The sequence below is a fragment of the Rhipicephalus microplus genome, chromosome 4 (genome assembly GCF_043290135.1).
Source record: "Rhipicephalus microplus isolate Deutch F79 chromosome 4, USDA_Rmic, whole genome shotgun sequence".
In the NCBI taxonomy this organism is placed as follows: Eukaryota; Metazoa; Arthropoda; class Arachnida; order Ixodida; family Ixodidae; genus Rhipicephalus; species Rhipicephalus microplus.
The window spans coordinates 59,635,996-59,656,521 of NC_134703.1; the positions used below are offsets into that span (position 1 = coordinate 59,635,996).

At 48.3% G+C, this 20,526-nt stretch overlaps 1 protein-coding gene across 3 annotated transcripts in view; it reads right to left on the reverse strand.

Annotated features, from left to right (window-relative positions):
- The window catches only part of Wdr37 (WD repeat domain 37), a 161,304-nt gene that overhangs the window by 28,394 nt on the left and 112,384 nt on the right, over positions 1–20,526 (reverse strand). For all 3 annotated transcript variants that reach the window (XM_075892833.1, XM_037422997.2, XM_075892832.1), the window contains one exon: positions 14,091–14,258. In XM_075892833.1, coding sequence (XP_075748948.1) covers positions 14,091–14,258 — 168 coding nt within the window. The remainder of the gene's footprint in view (positions 1–14,090; positions 14,259–20,526) is intronic.

Genomic DNA, 20,526 nt, shown 5'->3' on the forward strand with positions numbered 1-20,526 from the left:
CATCAAATCTGCGGAATCAAGGGGTAGAAATATATTTACGAACATACAGGTAGCGAGGAGTATTCTAGAATACCGAGATGCTCATTTAGAAAGAGCTGCGATGGTGCAAGTTGATTTTTAAAAAGCCTTCGATATGGTGACATGTGATACTTTTTGATAAGCTAGGACATGCTGGCCTCGGTTCTATGCTATGTAAAGAGGTTCGAGAGGCATATCAAAGCTGTACCACCAGTTTGGTTGTAAATGGGGAAATCACAGAACGCATTGGTGTTAAATCATGTGCGCGACTTAGATGCCCTATGTCACCATTGCTGTTTGCTTTGTTTTTAGAGCCCCTGTGTAGCAAAATCATTAGGAGTGATCAATTCCAGCTGCGATCCTGTGATGTACGAATACTTGCCTATACCGATGATGTTGCATTTATATGCATACTGACAAAAAAGTGTGAGAACAGCTCTGCAGATCACGCATAGTTTTTGCGACAAAACTGACAGTTTATTGAATAAAGACAAAAGCTTTGGATTATAGCATGGTTCATGGCAGCACGTTCCTACTGTCTGCAGTGTAGCTCTGTACCCAACACATACCTAGAGTTCCCCCTAGATAAATATAGAGCAAATTCCCAATTTTGGAGAGACGAGGCGGATGAAATAGCAACGAAGACTTTAGGCTGGGGTGGGCGGGATTTTTCAATATGTGCGAGATTCACGGCATGTAACGTCTTCTTTTTGGCAGCTAAAATATGGTACGTTCTTTAGGTTATCTATATATATAATGCACAAGAAGTAATATTCGGCGTTTTCGCAAGATTTTTGCAGCATTTGTCTGGAATACTAAATGTGAGTGAAGTTTGTTTTGCGTAAGGTCAGAGAAGGTGTGTTGGGGTTAAGTGACCTGTTCTTGAAACAGGTGATCAGTAGATTCTTATTCTCAAGAGATTAGCAGGGTCCTTTCATCCATACACTAAATCAGGTCATGTTACCGGGAGCTATACCGGAATTTGTTGTCTCCACCATGGACAACGGTCCGTATAAAGTATCCCTCTTCTTATGCGGGGTGGTCTCTTCCTACATGTTCCTAATAAGTAGATTTTAACGCGATAGCGTTAGAGCTCGTGTCGCAGAAATTTCGCCGTCGGCGTCGGAACCATTGGTTGTGAGCTAAAATCGAGAAACAAGTAAATAAAATAAACAATAAAAATTTTTGGTACCCTTGAGGATCGAACCCGGGCCGTTCACGTGACAAGCAGGTGTCCTACCACAAAGCCACGATGTTACTAGCAGTTGCTTTGAGAAAAAAACACACAACATAAATTCCATGTAGTGGAAGGAGTCTCCTTCACGCATTTTGTTCGACAGGTGTCAAGACGAAAACGAGCCCATTCGGCGATTTCCGAGGCCATTAAACTACGTCAAAAAAGTCCTACATAGTACAGCCATCGCCGCTAAAAACACACAGGAACTTTCAAACAGCTCCAAAAATGGGCAACTATGTCTATTTAGCGGAAACATATCCACACACGTTGATCCAGATTTCCAGAGACGTTGATCAAGCAACCAGCAAACGCTGGATAATGTGCTGCCATCTATGAGGCATTGTGACACTCTTTATGGTTATCCGAGATGGTGAGCGCGCGGCGTGTATCTTGGAGGACACGCAACTCTTGCTTTATATCAAAAACCTGTATGTGCCATTCGTGCGCGCGCGCGCGCGCACCATGTGTAAGACATAGTGAGAAACGTGCCTCGACTGCAGCAGAGCGCTGTTCTTGCAGAGCGAAGTGGCCACACTGCATAGCCACTGCATTACCATAAATACGTCGCGCTTGCGCGCACGCGTTTGTGTGTAACAAAACATATTAATAAGAATTCACTTAGCGGTTGAAGGGTGCACTAGGTGCAGATTTTGCTATCGCGTTCAACTCTTAAAGGCGAAGCTTAAGGGTCCCCCAATTTTTCTATAGAATACTTAATCAGCGTGCCCAAGAAGCGCCTACGGAAAGACCTGGTATTACAGTCCTACTATACAGAACAATTTACGGCGAGGGATCGGGAATCCATGTCCTGAAACGCGTCAAAAAGACGTTAGTTCCACCTGGGGTTAAAATATTTTTCTTCAAACACAGGCACAATACCTGTGAAAACATCGCTTCAACAACGAGGTATGTTTGAGCCGTGGGAAGTGAACTGTATTTTATGTAACAAAGCAGAAACTGTGGACCACGTTTTTATTGAATGTTGGGATGCTGTTTTTTTTATTGGCATGTCCTGCAGAGAACTTTCAAAAAGGAGCTACCAATGGACGCCAACGGTATTCGTTTTCTGCCCGTTCAAGGAAATCGTGTCCCGTATGACCTCTTGACGCTTCTAGGTCTTTATAGCATATAAAGGTCACATATGGATGTACGAAAGACTGAGCCGCAAGCGCGATAAGTCAACGCCCATTTTGTTGAACAGGTAACGAGGCTGAGAGAAGCGTTGGAACACCGAGGGGTAAGCGATGAACTGCTGAGTAGATCAGACACATTGAAAGCGGTAAGGGTGCACAAGTAAATATACAGCCAGCCTTACGCAACTGGTGGATGATGTGTTGCATATATATATATGCATAAAATGTATTGACATTGCAATAAAGAAATAAAAGGCGCGGTCTAGTTGGTTAACACAGCGCGCTGATGAACGAGGAGTCACTGGTTCGAATACCCGGTATGGTGCCATAGAATGTTTTCTTCTGATTTATTTTTCTTTGTAGCTTTAATATAGATATACATACATAACCGGGACATAACGGCGATAATCAGCCGAGAGTGTCCATATAACTGCTATCGCAATAAAATAAAAAAGGCGTAGCATTATAGACTTCGTAACCAACCCAAGGTTGCAGGTTCGATCCCTGTCGGCAGCTAGTTCTCTGTTCGTCCATCTTACTATATCCACATTTATGTCACCATTACTAAAATACACTGAAAACAGTATTGTTGACGCCGTTTAATTATTTGCTAATTATTGACTTAATAATTTGCTAGTTTTCACTAGGCTTCGCCCAAATTATGGAAGGATTTGTGACTAAGTGGACAGCCCATGGATATAGACGAGGGCAATTTTGCTGTAATGCCAACATCTGACCATACGAATCGTATGTGCGAATCGTATGCGGCAGGCTCAAGAAGGAGGCTCAAGAAGGCGCTGTCCTTAAAGTGCGTGAAATGCAGGCTTGTAAAAGGACCCTATTTAGGCACTATTAACACGGGGAGCAAGATATATATGTGCGCAGTCGGCGCATTAAGTTTAGAGATTACGGGGTCTCGGGAAGCTTCCAAATTTACCAACAATTTCAGACTGCAGCCGGTTGAACTGCACAATAAATGTTGTGATCGCACTTTAGAACAGGGCAGATATCTAAATGAAAGGCTGCCCGCCGAAGCAGCGAGAATATTCAAGCTTTTTCGGGTGTCTCGGGGTCTCTGAACTATGAGCGCCTGCTGTACATAAGAGTGTTCCTAAGAAGATTAGCTGCTGTCCTGACAAAAGCAAAGAATTTTGTAAAAACGGTAAAGTATGTGCCCACCGCGCACGACATTCTTTATTCAACAGTGTTCAGTCAACACGAACCTCCGTCTGCCTTTCTTAGCGCATATTGCAAAGCACACAGACACTGCCTATCGTCCTAAATAAAGGCGCCCGACAAGTGAGCCGCAACAAATATTTATATTTAATGGGCTGTGCCCGATAAGTTGTTTCGCAACGTTATGATATAGGGGGGCTCCTATCGGAAACATGGCAAGAATATGTAGTGGAAAACGAGAAACAAGATTGGAGGTGGAAGGGGGAGGGGTTGACGGTCGGATGAAGGGCACAGAGAAAGGGGTCGAGAGGCTTTCAGCCACGCAGCAGCAGCATTGCGCGAAGACCGCAATGCTTTCGGTGGGCTACATAGAAGAAGAGGGTCGGCGAAAAATGGAGGAGGAGGGGGAAAAGTGAGGGGACGTTCGAGAACGTCGCAGAGGCACGCGCTCGTCGCCGAAAGGAACCGCCGGCCCCCTGCGTCTGTATCTGATCGGGTTAATAAGGCAGGACAGGGCTCCCGATCGAAGCCACTTGGCCGGCGGCGGCCCGAGCTCCTTTCCGGCCATTACGAGAGGCACGGCGAAGAGAACGCGGTTTCACCACGCTTCGCGCAGGTGAACGCCGCGACGAAGGGAAAGCCGCTGCTGCGCAAGTGCCGCGGTGCGCGTTGGAGGGTCACACACATGCAGCCACGCTCGCGGCTGTGTAGCTTTGCGTTGTTTCAGGTTCGTTTCACCCGCCGACGTCATCCGGCGGCCCTTCCACGGTGCGCTAAACAATAGGCCCCCCACTTATACTGACTAGCCAGAGCTAAGGCCACAAGAAGTCGGGAGGCCGAGTGGAGGAATCTGGGTCGAGCGCGTAACGAGACACCCGACATGTCGAACTCCACGTGGAAGACTGAAAAAAAGCGGTTGCCATATGCTGCGTATAACGACGTGCCCGATTTATAGGGAAAATTGATACGCCCTTATTGTATGCACTGCGTTGGCGACACGCCTCGACCATCGGCAACGGCGCACGTCGTTAAATTTAGCGGTCATCTGCCTTTGGCACATCTTGAACGGACACGGAGAAGGAGATCTAGCGACGCAGGGCCCTTAACGAGAGCGCGAGATGCACCGCTGCGACGACACACGTTTGTACTGCCGTCTTACGTAACGTTCAGTTCGCACAACTGTAGAAAGACGATGAACGAGAGTTGGAACAATGTTAGCGCCCGACAAGAATCGAACGCCGCCACCGCCTATAGAGAAGGAAACAATAGACGTGCAGTGTGTATAGATGGAATTTCCGTTCATCTAGATCCACCATTGCGGGAACCACGCGGTTACGCCCTGTCTGTCTAACCCGAATGAACTGGTATACCTCATTCGGATAAATATGTGCGGACGACACAGGATCGCTCCATAGCCGTAACATAATATGTAGGATTTTACGACCCAAAACAACGATACGATTACGAGAGACGCCGCAGTAAATGACTCCGCAAATTTCCACCATCGGTTGTTTTGTAACGAGCACTGACATTGTAAAGTACACGGGCCTCTATATACCATTTCACCTGCATCGAAATGCGACCGCCGCGGCCGGAGTCGAACCCACGACCTTCGGGTGAGCAGCTGAACACGCCACTCTTGCACCGAGGCGGAACTCCATAGCGGTAGCCGCGTTGACCGCGCAAGTCATGCATGCACCTAATATTCGTACGACCAATATAGGCATGTGCGGTCTTACCACACATGCCAGCCACAACAAGTTGCTCAGAACTTTAACGTTTTCCCGAATTCCGTGACCCGTAAACTTATGACGCCGACTGCATGCATGCGTTACGCGTAGTAACGATGAATTTAACTAAAAAAGCGGCTTTTCATTCATGTCTCCGCCAGTGTGTCAGCATTATTGCAGCTTGCGCGCTTATTTTGAGGCCTAAGCAAACTCGGGTAAGCACATAATTAGCGGTCCGAGACAGTCCCCTGAAATTACCACTGCTGAGACCGATTCTGATTTGTTGTACGAGTTCCAGTCGGCCATACAATCGCACGTAGACAAAATGCCACAGACAAGAGAGACTGCCAGCCGTGTTTCAGAAGAAAAAGGAAGAACTCCTCGCGGCCTATACGAGAACAACGGTCCGTGTACATCGACAATAGAAGGAGCTTCTTCCATTATCCTTTGAGCGGCGACCGCATTATTATATACGTATACGACCGACTCGAGGGCAGCAATTAGCCGCGTCCCACTTTGGGGCCCGTTTTCTCGCTTCCGCTTAAAGCTTCCCGCGTGCGAGAGAAGCGAAATGCGAGCCGAGGCGAACGAGAGATCAGGGGCCAGATTTCGCCCGTTTCGCCGGAGTATAGTAGCGTCGTGACCACACGAGAGAGGGAGGAAAGAGGCAAAACTCGCTCACAAAACCGAGAACGCCGCGCCCTGTTGCAGCAGAAACAAATCCATATCTCGGCGTAGTTGGAAAAGTCCCGTTGCAGGCACCAAACAGTTACTCCGATGTAGAGGACTTTCATACTATCCATACCAAAGCCACAATACGATTGCGAGGCCCATCACAACGTAGGGTTCTGAAAATTCGGACAACCTGGTGTCCATGAACGTGCAACGCCATCTCCTGTCGCCGACAAGAGCTCTGGCGAGTGGTGCCCCGTCCTCGGACTCCTGTGACCGTGTTTCATCTTTCTTATCTCTCTACTGTCGTCGCTCGCTGTCCCTGCGCATTTCTCTCTATATATATACCTTTACTCCTATCCTTTTAATCTCTCCTAACCCCCATCCCTTGTGAGCTACTGTTGAGGTGTCGCACCAGATGCAGACAGTTACGGGACTCACTTTTCTCTTCTTTTCCCTCTTATAACCACAATCTCTTTCTCTCTGACATCGCGCAAGTACACGGGCCGCTAGCATTTTGTTTCTATGAAAACGCGACCGACCCGACCGGGATCGAATCGGTGACTTTCGGGTCAACAGCCGAGTGCCGTATAACCAACCACCGAGTCGGACGCAGTAGTGCGTTTTGTGGCAGTTCTAGATTAACAGCGAGGCTCCGATTGCCTTTTTTCTGTCCGCTTTCACGCGGTGGCTGCTGCTATTGTCTTGCCGGATAACCCACGCTTGAAACCGAGACAGAATTCGAATCTGCACTACTACTGCAGGTGGGTTCGTTGCAGTCTCTGCTTTCTTTGTGAAGTTATACACAGTCACACAACCAATGCTCCTTTGAAGGGACACTATAAAGAAAGACAATGACTTGGTTTAGATCCACGAAGTGCACTCTGAGAACTCTGAACGCCATATGTTTCACTTTCACGAATTCGTCATTGTCGGGGAATATATAAAGGTCAAATTTTTATTCTTAAATTTGACGCCGAAATCTTCGCAAGTGACGTGAAAATTTTCAAAATATATATATATTTTGCATTTTCGCGACATTCGCTCGATGAAATTTTCGGAAACTTCACGTTAGGTCTATGATATCCGCGGATGATCACATAGTTAGTTTTCATCAATTAGACGCTATGCAGGACCCAGCATACGCCTTCAGAATGTACGCCGTCACGGTGTTTGATGCGGGAATCTCAGGGTGTCGTCTCTGCCCGCATTTTCTTTCCGCACCGTTTTCTCGCTTAACTACCACGCGCCGTGTCGCGGTAAGAGTGGTGTTACCGGGAATGCTTAATCGTACTTTACCAATAAGCCAAGAGTTATTGATATGAGGGGTTTAACGTTCCAAAACCACCATATGATTATGAGAGATGCCGCCGTGGAGGGCTCCGAAAATTTCGACCACCTGGAGTTCTTTAACGTGCACCCAAATCTGAGCACACGGGCCTACGACATTTACGCCTCCATCGGAAATGCAGCTGCCGCAGCCGGGATTCGATCACGCGAAATAAGCCAAGATTGTTTTGCTCTTACGTGTTCTTCAATAGAGAGTTTTAGTACTGCGGAATGGTGCTACGTACGCATCACGCAAGCGCCTTGCGTTACGTGGCGTCGTTTGCCACTAATCGGCTTTTAGTACGCCGTAGTACCCGCGTACGTAACGAGCGTGAAGCGTGTTGCGCCATCTGGTAGATCAAAATAGAAGCACGTGTTGTTGGCAGCCAATGTGACCCAATCTAAGTGTTATAGCCAGATTATGACCATATTTTAAGCCGCAGAGCCGGTCGGTGCTTGCCCTCGATGCCGCCATTTTGCAAAACGAAGTCTCGCGCTGTCGCGAACTTGTTCGACAGCGGCGCGATCAGCTCATACGTACGCACGCACGCATCTCATGCGTGCGTACGTAGCGGCTGCGTACGTAACGCGATACGTGCGCGTTGCCGTCTGCGCATGCGCACTACGCAGAACGTGGCGTCCTTACGTACGCAACGCCGCGACGTACGCAGCGTACGCAGTACTAAAACTCTCTAATATCCTCATTGTGACAAAACAAAAGCACAAATAACCTTATATATTGAAGCAAGTAACTGCCAGCATGTACACTTCCTGGTAATTCAGGCTTGTCGAATCTAATTCGTCTGCCATTCGACGAGTACAATGCGCTTTTCTGTACACTGCACATACTAGAGGAACTGAACACACAGTAGTCGAAGCCATTGGGCATGTAGCAGATTAATGAAACCTGTCAGCGAGAGTGAGCGACTGCGCACTTGACACGAGCCGAGTTCTGCGAGCAACTTAAGTCAATTATCAAGAAAGGGCGTATGGATATAGGAGCTCGAACAGACGAACGCACTAACCAAATCCAACCAAGTGCTTGAGTTGAGAACGAGCAGCGTTGGGTTGCATAAAAGTAAAGAGGTAAAGAAACATAAGTAATTGTTAAATAAAGAATAGGTCCCCAAAGATTCGAGCAAGCCCTCATCCTTCCGCTCCTACTTAACTATTTCGTTACCACGCGAAAATGGTTATTTTTCATGTCTCGGGAACATCGTTTTTGCCAGTTCAAAAAGTACTCCAGCACGGATTGCAGCATACCGAATTTCGCACAGTGAAATGCTCTTTTCAAAAAAAAAATATATGCTATAGAGCAACAAAAATAGTCTGGAATGAAAAAAATATTGAAAGCCTGTAATTTTTTGGTTGCCATAGGTAAACAGAGCAATATAAAACACTATATGCGCAAAAATGTTCAAAACCAAGAAAATTCAGAATATGCATTTCGAAGAAAAATGACCCAGGAACAGTATCAAAAATAATAAATGTTGAACAAAAAGTTTCTATTGACATAGATAAAGAAAATCAGAACCGAGGCGCTGCTTCGTTGCTGGAACCATGCGGTGAAGCATTGCCTGGTTTTTCGTGACACACGAGCGAACTCGTACACATTTCACAGTAAACTTTCGCTTTCTTGGTATAATAGCCTCCAGCTGTTCCAATATAAATAAATGCCCGTGATGGGAACAATCCCTCTGTAAATCAGATGTCTAATGAACTTTGCTATTTCGTCTAGCGTCACATCTTTCCATGAGCCACCTCACTCCGCTTAGGTTGGCATTCCTATATAAGCGCCCAAGCATATTTCTTAGCATTTTGCACATCACATTACAAAAACAACAATATCGCATGCAGTTCTAAAACGTTTCGCGCCGCTCCGTATAGTTAGAGTCAGGATGTGCTTTGGAAACCTTTTTGTCGTTAGGAGAAGCTCTACAGCCGGCGCCGGCACACCGCGCCCCAGCGAAATGTGGACCTCGCACGTAACCAGACTAGCTATGGCACTGCAATGTGCACAAAGGTCGGCAGCTACACACTTGAGGCGGAGGACACAACTTGAGGCCGTAAACAAAGCAAACACATGGACGGCTACGGATGTCTCAGGCTGACGCGAAACATCGTATCCACAAACCTTGATGTTGAGGTGCTGTCATCCTCTCCTCGAACTGTAAGCTCGTCCTCACTCAATTCAGGTGCGCTTGCAAGATGGCAGGTTTCGAGCGGCGCATGTGTTTTGCGGCGCTGGTGTGCACCTATGCACACGTGACGACTGCGCCATAGGCGCGACTAGTGACACTAGATGCGACCCTGTCTCTGATATAACAATACGAGCAAAACCAAAGCTGCTGGAAACTGGCTGAGAAGGCCATCTTGACACTTTAAACATGCGGCGGACCATCGAATACATTTTTTGTAGAATAAATTTTCCCTGAGTCCTAGCAACAACTGTCTATCGCATAGATGGCACAAATTTTTGGCAACTACTACAGCTAAATGTAATCAAATTGTGAAGCTGACACTTTAATTCGATATTTGGTTTGCAAAGGTTCCTTTCATAACATAACTTCGATATTTATGCGGTATAATCTCGAGGGGCACGCACTTTTTTCAGGTTCGCCAGTCTATACTGCACTTTTATACAATAAACGCACATCAATTCGCGCAAAAGTCTGTTAAAATCATCATGTTGCCCACACGGGCAAATTCAAATTGATTCTGAAAGTTGAGTGGCTGGAATAACTACTATAGAAAGTGCTCGGTGCACGAGAAACAAATTTAGCATGCTTAAATCGATGATCCAAAGCATCTATCACCGGTGATTGATTTGAATAGTCGTGGTAACGAAACAGTTAATATATGCCGCAAACAACGCTCAATATCCGACACGTGTGCCAGATAATTTTGCGAATCGACCAGGAATCACCTCAAAGGAAGCAGTCTTCCGAATTTCAATAGGATACGCTATACCAACTAAAAACGTAGCGTTTGCTGGTAAACAAGCATCAATTTGATTGATTGATTGATTGATTGATTGATTGATTTGTGGGGGTTCCAAAACCACCATATGATTATGAGAGACGCCGTAGTGGAGGGTTCCGGAAATTTCGACCACCTGGGCTTCTTTAACGTGCACCCAAATCTGAGCACACGGGCCTACAACATTTCCGCCTCCATCGGAAATGCAGCCGCGGTAAACAAGCCTCAATATACACCGAACATATAGAGCGGAATATCACCTAAAATGACTGCCGCTGGCCTATAGGTGCGCGCTGTGTCGTGCGCACCATAACCGATGAGAGCGCCTCGTGTGTACACGCTCGCGGTAGAATTCGGCGCAGCCGCCTGTTCGCATACGAACAGTTATTTCATACACGCACTGGCCACCGCATAGGAAACACCACTTCCCATAAGAGTGAGAAAACAGTTATTACTACACTCGCGAGCCGCCTGCATGCGTAAACTTTCCTTCTCACACTTTCCTTAACTAAAACACACTCGCTATGGTGGTTCTTGACACAGTGCACCGTGTACACGGTTATCTTACACGTGTTCCTGCACAAACCTGTTCTACATAAATAGACAGGAAATGTCGGTACGACTTCCGACATACGTTGTTATTTTCGCTCGTTAAGAACCATTCGTTTTTACTACTAGCAGTAGTAAACTTTCACTTTGCCCGATAGCCTCGTGAGAAAGTCAATTCACTCTGTTTAATCCCTAGAACAACAGTCCACCACGGGCCACGCAAAGAGTATAAATTAGAACATCCGCGAAGTTCTTTAGGCAACACTTATAAGCACAGTGCATGCCCAGCGGGGAAACTTGAGAACAGTGAGACTGCGCGTACACGCACAATAACAAGGAGGAAGCACAATAGAATTGCTGCAGGTCTCGCACATTCATGATGCACTGTGAAGCCGCACTGAAATGACCCATTTTGCGTTTAATCGTTCCTGCATTACGTTAGTCGTAAAGACGAGTCATTAGGCGGAAAAATTAGCCTTTCTTTGGCATGAAAACAAACAGACAAAAATGCGGCACACTGTCAACAGCTTGTCAGTGCCACCACAAGCATATACTGACAGTTGGGACGCACGACCAACCTAAGCACCTCCAGTAACACAATTAAGAACCTGCGCTCGCAAGCACAGACGTAAGAATACCGATAGGTTCTTCGGGACCAGGACGGCATCAGCGGGTGGTATGGAGGAGGCGGGGCACTGGAGCTTGTCCGAATTTCCGCCCCCCCCCCTTGCCCCGCGAAAAGGAAGCATAGTCAAACCACAGCGCATAAGTTGCAAGCTTCCCTGCCCAAGGAACTCCTTGTCGTGAATGCCCCCCCCCCCTTCCACCCTGTTAGCAGGGCGCCCCCTGTTTGATGACACTTTTTCCATACCGCCTGTGCTCTACACCTGCGACTTTCCTTCTCTCTCTTATTTCTCCCCTTCCCCGAGGGGGCACCGGATGAGCGTAACTGTCACTCGAAGAGGACAGTTACGCCATGCTCACCAAACCTATTTCCTATTTTTTTAATAGAACCACGTATGTGTATATATATATATATATATATATATATATATATATATATATATATATATATATAGTACCATGAACCCAGTTACACTTTTTTTTTTTCTCCCGAACGGCACTCTCAACATCTCTTGCTAACATCGGCCGTTGGCACCAGTTAATTTTTGATCGCGATTAGGCTTAATCCAGACAAAGTTCTTAGCGATTGAGCCCTTTACGCAAACTGCAGAAGAGAGACAATGAGAAGTTTGGAAACTTGATCCCGAGCCGGCTTAATCACGACCATCAGTGCATCGTGTGACACCAGTATCACGTACGAGCACCCACAGAGTTTCCTATAAGTACACTAGAGGCAACTCTAGCGCCCAGTGTCCATCGAAGCTGTAACGCATGGAGCTTCAGCGAGCATGAGAATGATGGGTAGTAAATGGATTAGCCTAGTCCTCGTACTTTACGTTCCGCTTGGCTTCGCACGGCTTGAACCTGTTTTGTCACGAAACAACAATCAGCAAAAGTTTGGCAGTTACGCTTCACCAGCTTAATCTTTTAGGCTGAACAATTCGAATCAGGTCACGACGTTCTAAACGGTTTGTTATTTTCTTCGAAACAAAACATATACACAGCAATGAACGAAGCCACAAATACGGTGTTCTAGAAGATTCTAGAGCACTGTACCACAAGGGCGGTTCGAGGCCCTCTGGTACAAAGACTAGGCAAATCCATGTACTACCCATCATTCCCATGGTCGCTGAACAATCACGAAGCCAGAGTCCCCTTTAGTTAATCTGAGGAAACTCTATGCGAGCAACGTCAAAACTCACAGGGTCCCTTACACATTAATCTCAGCCGATTCGATGGCGACAGCCACCTTCGTATTTTCTTTCCAAGTCAATCTGTTGGAATCTCCCGCGCCCCTTTCTGAAAGCTTTCCGCAACCAGCGTGGTTTTGCAATGCTTCCAGGATCGGAAGCGCTGCAAGCTTTGAGTACCTCCCCTAGTATATTGCACTTCTCCCGAGATCACCCCACCTTTGACCAAGCAATGATGTAATGGGATGACGTCGCCATACGGCGTCAAGTTATGCGACGTCACGTATTTTGGCAATCTGCGACTCCACCATGACATCGTATGGTAACGTCACCACGTGATGATCTTTTTTGCATTACTCGTCTTGTCGCCGCCCAGGCGAGACGTCGGCCAGTTGGCGTGTTTTAAAGGTCTGACCAAACGTATCCGTTGCAGCGCGTCAGCGCACGCCTTTTTGACGGAGAGAGAGGGCGTGTGGCAGCGCAGCAAGCAGTAGCCACGCGCCCCCTCTCTCCGTAGGCACGCCCTCTCTCTCCGTAGGCACGCCCTCTCTCTCCGTAGGCGCGCCCAAAAACTTGGCCCCGTATCTGCATGTTTCACTGCAAATGTCGGCGAAAGACTATAGTCTTGCGTGTGGAGAGAGTGAACAAAACGTTTATTTGACGTTCTGCGCGAGAAAATCGGTGAATTGTATTCTGGAAGCGCTGCGTTAGAGATTCTCGATTCGTGCAGCGAAGGCGAACGAGCGCATCGAGGCACGCTAGACACGAGCGCCATATGGCAGTTATCTTCAAAAACGAAGGAAGGCGTGCGCGCCCACGGAGAAAGATGCACACATGTCTCGGAGGCGATAAGGTGTAGAGCAACGTTACTAGAATAAACTCTAGTAACGCTGGTGTAGAACGCAAAGCGACAGGCAGGTGCCACCACCATGTCGTCTTAGCAAAGCGTTGGCAACACTTGCCTTTTTGAGCCTCACGTTGCACTGTCAGCGCAGCGTGATAAATGCTACAGTCCTTAGAATTACTTATGTGTGTCTTCTTTAGTATAAAGACACACATACAAAATATCGACGTGGTGTAAGGGGGCCTCGGATATGCGCAATAATTGCTTTTTAATTGACAATCGCACAAGTATGAACGCAGAACCTTGAGCAATATTGGTAGGCGCTGGGGATGGGGTCGGCAGTTTGAGGTATCGATTGGTGCCGTTTGGGGTATCGCTACCGCGAACAAACAGACAAATGTACAGACAGACAGACAGACACCAAAATTTTGGCATCGAAGGTCCCCAAGACTGACTATAGCCTTTAAAAGACACGCGCTGACGCGCTGCAACAGATACGTGTGGTCATATGACTTGAAGCTTTTATCAGTGTCCAGACACACACGTCCGCCACGCATGCGCGCAGTGGTGCGTCAACGCATATGCGGGAAGCGCGGCCGCAGGACTCACCGGTCATGGACTCCCTCTTGGCCTTGGCCGTGGCCTTGGCCCCCGCGACGGCGGTGGAGGCGTGCTCGCCGGCCACATGCGCGTCGACGGTCAGCTCGTGGGCGCCGCTGGCCGGCAGCAGGGAACAGGCGCCCAGCTGCTCGCTCAGCGTCTCCACCTTCTCCTTCACTGCACGGAACAAAAGAGAGAGAAAGATGAGAGAGATGTCGACACCGCCACGCGTGCAGGCGAATGAATGAAACTTCGGTGTAAGCGCGCGAGAAAGGCCGACGCTGCAGGTATGGTATACAGCCTTGAGCATTAGAGAGAAAGAAAATCCTGGAGTGCAAATTCTCGCAACGCTTTACCGCACAAAGGTGAAGCAAAGGTGAAGCAAAGGTGAAGCAAAGGTGAAGCAAAGGTGAAGCAACGGCTTGCGCCTGTTTTGTCTCATCGGCTTGTACGGTGGTGCCTGCTATAAGAGATAAGGTGCATTTGCTCTGCTAATGCAAACGCTAGGTTAATACCAAAATAACAGATCCTTGTTGCCGGCGAAAGTAACTTATCGAGATGAGTACTGGCGATGCGATTTCTAATAAAGTGTGCCTACATTCTCATGTTTTTTTAATTAAGGAAACGTAAATGAAGCAAGCTCAAGCTGTTTAAGAAGACGACGACAGACTCCACGCCAGGGAAACTGGGAGGGGGGGGGGAACTGATTAAGTAGTTAGAAATGGTGACCTGAAGAGCAATGCCTGTTCATTATGTGCGCTCCTGTAACATAAAGTAAAGCAGAAGTTCAAAGGACGATAAAGAAGCCGTTTATAAACACGGGATGTCGCTGGGGCCGAGGTTGTGACAAGCGGCCTTGTCTGCTCCAAGGATGCAACTGTTTCAATCTTGAAGAAGACAAACCCGCTTGTCGAAAGGTTGGCTGTATAGCGACATCTGTGTACTGTATTTAACAACATTAGTACTACAAAGACACATGTCGAGCACGTATCTCCCTGGAAAAATTAACTACATTTAGCTCCTAAGGCACGTGAGTAAAACACTGCTTTTCCTTCGCTAAGTATGCGCTAAAGTTTTATCTCGTCACTAAAAAGACGGTGGATTCTTCGCTTCACTATTGAAGTATAACTAGCACTCAAGCTATTTTTCAAATTATCCTCGACATACACAAACGAAACCACGCACCCACACATTCAGGACAGACAGACAAACTTAAGAGGCTGTATTCTACTCAGGATGTCGTAACTTCTAGCGTTATTCGGCCATCATGTCCGGTCTGCGCTGCCTCACTGCATGCATGCCGGTTACTGTCCCCTTGAGTGACTAAAATCGAGGAAACAAGGTCTAATCTGGTAGCGCCCAAAATAAAGCACTCGGGCGATGGCTTTCGGGAACACTGAGGTAAATCGATTTCGCGACAAGTCGGTGGGTTCTCTGGTTTAATTTCACCCACCGGTGGGTATTTACCACGTATTTCGTTTATTTACAGTGAGCATGTAGTTCTCCAGCATCAGTAAATTCACCGACGAACGCCCTCGATAAGCTACCGCGAGCGCTCGCGAGCATAACGCCAGCTGTTATACTGAACATCTTAGCTGCGACAGCGTGCCCTCAATCCTAGTCACGAAAAGTGCCTGCAGGCTGAAGAGCTGCGAGTTAGCGTTGGCGTCTTTTCCCATTTTTCAGCTTCACCTACCAAGTGTCGTGCATTTTTTTTTTTTTCACATTCGAGGCAATGAAGAAAACTTACAGCGGGATCTGTCGCATACAGTATGTCTGAAGCTGAAGCTGCTTCGCACGCAACCTAGCACTGTTCATACAACAACAATAGATGGAGCTAAAAAAAAATTGCGCTACACACGTTGAGAACTGAACGTCACACAGCGTCATTTCACTCGAACGTCGCGTTGCACTACAGCGAGGCGAGCAGGAGCATCCTATCTGTGACGTCACAACAATCGCAGCGCCGGCCTCTCGAGTGGAGGCTCTCACGGTCATTACTCACTCTGGGTTGCGAGTAGATTTGTAGTGAATGATTGATTGATTGATTTGTGGGGTTTAACGTCCCAAAACCACCATATGATTATGAGAGACGCCGTAGTGGAGGGCTCCGGAAATTTCGACCACCTGGGGTTCTTTAACGTGCGCCCAAATCTGAGCACACGGGCCTACAACATTTCCGCCTCCATAGGAAATGCAGCCGCCGCAGCCGGGAATCGAACCCGCTACCTGCGGGTCAGCAGCCGAGTACCATAGACCACCGCGGCGGGGCTGTAGTGAATGATCGATACGTGGAGGTTTAACGTCCCAAAGCCACCATATGATTACGAGAGACGCTGTAGTGGAGGGCTCCGGAAATTTTGACCACCTGGGGTTCTTTGACGTGCCCCCAAATCTGAGCACGGGCCTACAGCATTTACGCCTACCATAAAAATGCAGCCACCGCAGCCGGGATTCGATCCAGCGACCTGTGGGTCAGCAGCCGAGTACCTGAGCCACTTGAAACCACCGCGGGGCTAGACTTGAAAAGAAAGTAACACATAACTGACGTTTCCCGGTCGTTGCGGCTGCCTGCTCACAAACATGCTTTATTCTGGCCCCGCATCACCATTACCTGACAGGTTTCCGTCAGTCATTTCATTACGCTCATCTTAAACTTATACCTTGCCCGCGAACACTGGAAAATAACAATACACATGTATGCTCGTATATTTCGCCTTCTAACGTAGCTTATGTATCCATCTCTATAGGTCAATCGTCCAGTGCCTCAGCGGACTTATTCACAAGGCTGCTGTCAGGCTGCGGTACTTTACTAAAATTCGTTTTTTGTTTATTAAGACACGTTAAGGGTCTCATAATGTATTGATAAAGGAAAGGTACAGTAGAGGGGAGGAGGGTAAACAAAACAAAAATTGAGCATACACCCCCCCAACATGTATACATGCCACAACACCTCTGAATAATAACGCTTTCCCTTCCCTCCCTCTTTTAGCAGGACACGCGACACGAACGCGCAGCAAAGTGCCTTCATTATGCATACCGCACGACCACGAGAGTGCACGCACATGCGCAGTTTAACACGATAGGCGGGAATTATCAAGTATCTGGGTTACAAGGGCAGGAATCGATAACGTCCCGCACGTGCATCGGGGAGAGAAAACGTGACGCGTCAATAATAGAGCGCCCTTGTAAGCAGCCAAATACTCTCTCGGGACTTTGTGGAGCTGTGGTGGCAGCTGTGTCGTGCGTGCGTGCATGCAACCGTTGCGGAGACAAAACGACGAAAGAAGCTATCGAATCGGAGAACGGGTGTCGCTGCAGGTATTTATACGACCGATGCTCAAATGTAAACAGGCTTGGCGCGGCTCATCGCGACGCCTCTGGGCCGTCGTGAATATTTCATGGGATCGCGGCGAAATCCCTGCACTATAGTATTTCTGCCGCTTCAATGCACTTTTTTTTGTCTATACGCACATATTGCCATTGCGGCAGCTACACAGCGTCGAAACACCTGCGCTTCGTTGCCGTCGTCGCCATAATCGTCGCCATCGATTCGCTCACATAAGCCACGACAGGTGATAAACTATAGCGAGCGATGCGACGTGCACCTGTTTTAAAGCAAAGTATAAACACGCGAACCTGACGCACATTTAACAAAGAGAGAGAGAAACTTTTCGGGTTGGAATCGCGGCTCGCACGCATTGCATACGCAGGTGGAATTCAATATGTGGGATGTAGCTCGACTGTGCAGCTTCAGTGTAGCTCGACTGTGTAGCTTTCAGTGTAGGTCGACTAAGCGTCGAGCTACACTGAAAGTTAAACGCACCTCACTCACGAAACCGAGCGCGAAGACGGCTACAACACGAAGTGTATACACTAGCAATGTAAAGTATGCTACATTGCTATAACCTTATATAGTCGTTAAGGTTGATGTCCCGAAGCGACTTATATTATATATATATATATATTGTAAGCACATTCCAAGCATTTGATCGTTCTCACTTGCACATACCCATCATCATCGTTCTCACTTGCACATACCCATCATCATCGTCCTCTCTCTTGGTGTGGTTCTGAGCCGAGCCAGACATCGCAGAATAAACGCTTCTGCTCGCCCTGCCTGCTCGCCGTACCTAGTCTGCCTGCGTCTTTCAGAGTGGTGGAGGTGCTGGGTAAGATCCCGACGTCCTCCTACGTTCATTTCCCACCTGGAGCTCCGATCTGGTCGCCGATTGCACCCAGCCACCCACACAGGTATGCAGACATCGGACCTAACGCCTAGCCCTAACGCTACAGCCCCTACGCCGGCGGCTGCCCGCTCTTCATCTACTGTCACCAGCCCTCAGCGCGAACCGCCCGTGTTCGCGGGTCTTCGCGGTGACGACGTCGAGGAATGGCTTGACCTTTACAACCGTGTGGGTTCAGCCAATCGATGGACCGAAGCAGAGAAACTGAGCTACCTTCCTTTCTATTTGACCAGCGTAGCCAAAACCTGGTATTTTAATCACGAAACTGACTTCGTTGATTGGTCGACCTTTGCCAACAAACTGCGACAAATATTCGGATGCTCATCGGGTCGTTCCGAAGCCGCGAAACAGAAGCTGGCTGTGCGTCTACAACTGGCACATGAGTCGTACACTTCGTATATCGAGGATGTTTTGGCCCTCTGTCGCCGTGCGAATAAAGACATGACGGAAGATGAGCGCGTTCGCCACATCCTTAAAGGAATCGGCCCAATCGCATTCAACGCCTTGGCTGTTGGCAATCCCGCTACGGTTAACGACGTCATTTCGACATGCCAACGCCTTGACCAGTTGCAGTCCCTTCGGCTTCAACAAGACAGTGATCCACGCCTGATGCCTCCCTCTGAATTAAAAACCCTTATCCGCACAATTATCCGGGAAGAACTTCGAGACCTTGAACAGCAGCGGTCCACTGTCGCCTCCGCTCCGTCTCCACCATTCGACCTGCGGAATCTTGTTAAGCAGGAGTTAGCGGCAATGGCGACACCGACATCCCCGGTCGCTCCGCCAGCACGCCCGATGCCCACATACGCCGATGTGACGCCCAGGTCGACACCGGCAGCACCGGTTGTTCAAACGGTAATGCCCACATATGCGGAGATCGCTGCGATTCCGCCTGCTCCCGGGGCATCTAGCTCTACGGATACTGCTAGTAGCCATTTGGCTGCTATGCGAGGTGGAATGACTGCTGCACCCTTGTATCCTCAGTGGCGTCAATCCCGTCCTGTTTGCTTTTACTGCGGTATACGAGGCCACATTTCTCGTTACTGCCGTCGCCGCCAGCAAGAGGAACGACGAGGCTATGCTGAGTTCGAACGAGACCGGTTCCGAAGACCAGATCTTTATGCTCCAGACACCTACCCGTCCGCGCAGTACCGGTCTCCGTCTCCTCCAGTGTCCCCTCGTCAACATCAGGAATACCGCTCCTCCAGACGACGCTCTCCATCGCCCTATCGCCGCTCCGCATCGCCACTTCGTCCAATCATCTCCCGTCCTGTTGACCAATCTTCGGAAAACTAAGGATTGCAGTTTTTGGAGGGAAAACTGCGTCCCGTCGACCAACAAAAATACCTCCTGTTCGCCCAGCTAATATGTTGTCAGTGACTATTGAAGGTATTCCTGTGCAAGCTCTCGTTGACACCGGTGCAACCACTTCTGTTTTGCGTAGTGACTTGTGCTCGCGCCTCCGTAAAGTCAGAACGCCCTATGTGGGACCTGTGTTGCGTGGGGCAAATAACGTGCTGATTCAACCTGACGGACAGTGTACGGCTCGTGTTTCTATTGATGGTATACGTCACCACATCGAGATGATTGTGTTGCCCACGTGCATTCATGAACTTATCCTTGGTTGGGACTTTCTGCATTCTGCTTCCGCTGTTATATCCTTTAAAGAGAACGTCATTCACATAACGGATACAACGGATGCGCCCATTCCAGTTTCATCACCCTCGATCTCCAACTTGGTCATTGTTGAAGACTGCGTCCTGCACCCTGGTCACGAACACGTGATAGCTGTCGCATCTACCCAAGTAACCGACGGTGATGCACTTGTGGCTCCTTCGTTTCGCTGCACCTCCCGTGGAATTCTCGTCGCCTCTTGCCTCCTCCGGTTTTCCTCTGGCTGCGCTTTTCTGCCCGTTTCTAACACAACTGCAGAATCTGTGCTGCTGCCCAAGGGAATGACAGTGGCAAAGATTGACTTCTCTCCATTGACCTCCATCGCGACACTCTGCCCGTCTTCGTCACCAGTACCAGCTCCAGGTTCACGTTCTTTCCCTTTTCGACCTGTCATTGGTTCAGACCTCACACCAAAACAGTCTGAAGCACTATTGGCCCTTTTGGCTAAGCACAAAGCCTGCTTTGATAGCTGTACCACAACACTGAGTCAGACTTCCGCGGCTGTACATCGCATTGAAACCGAC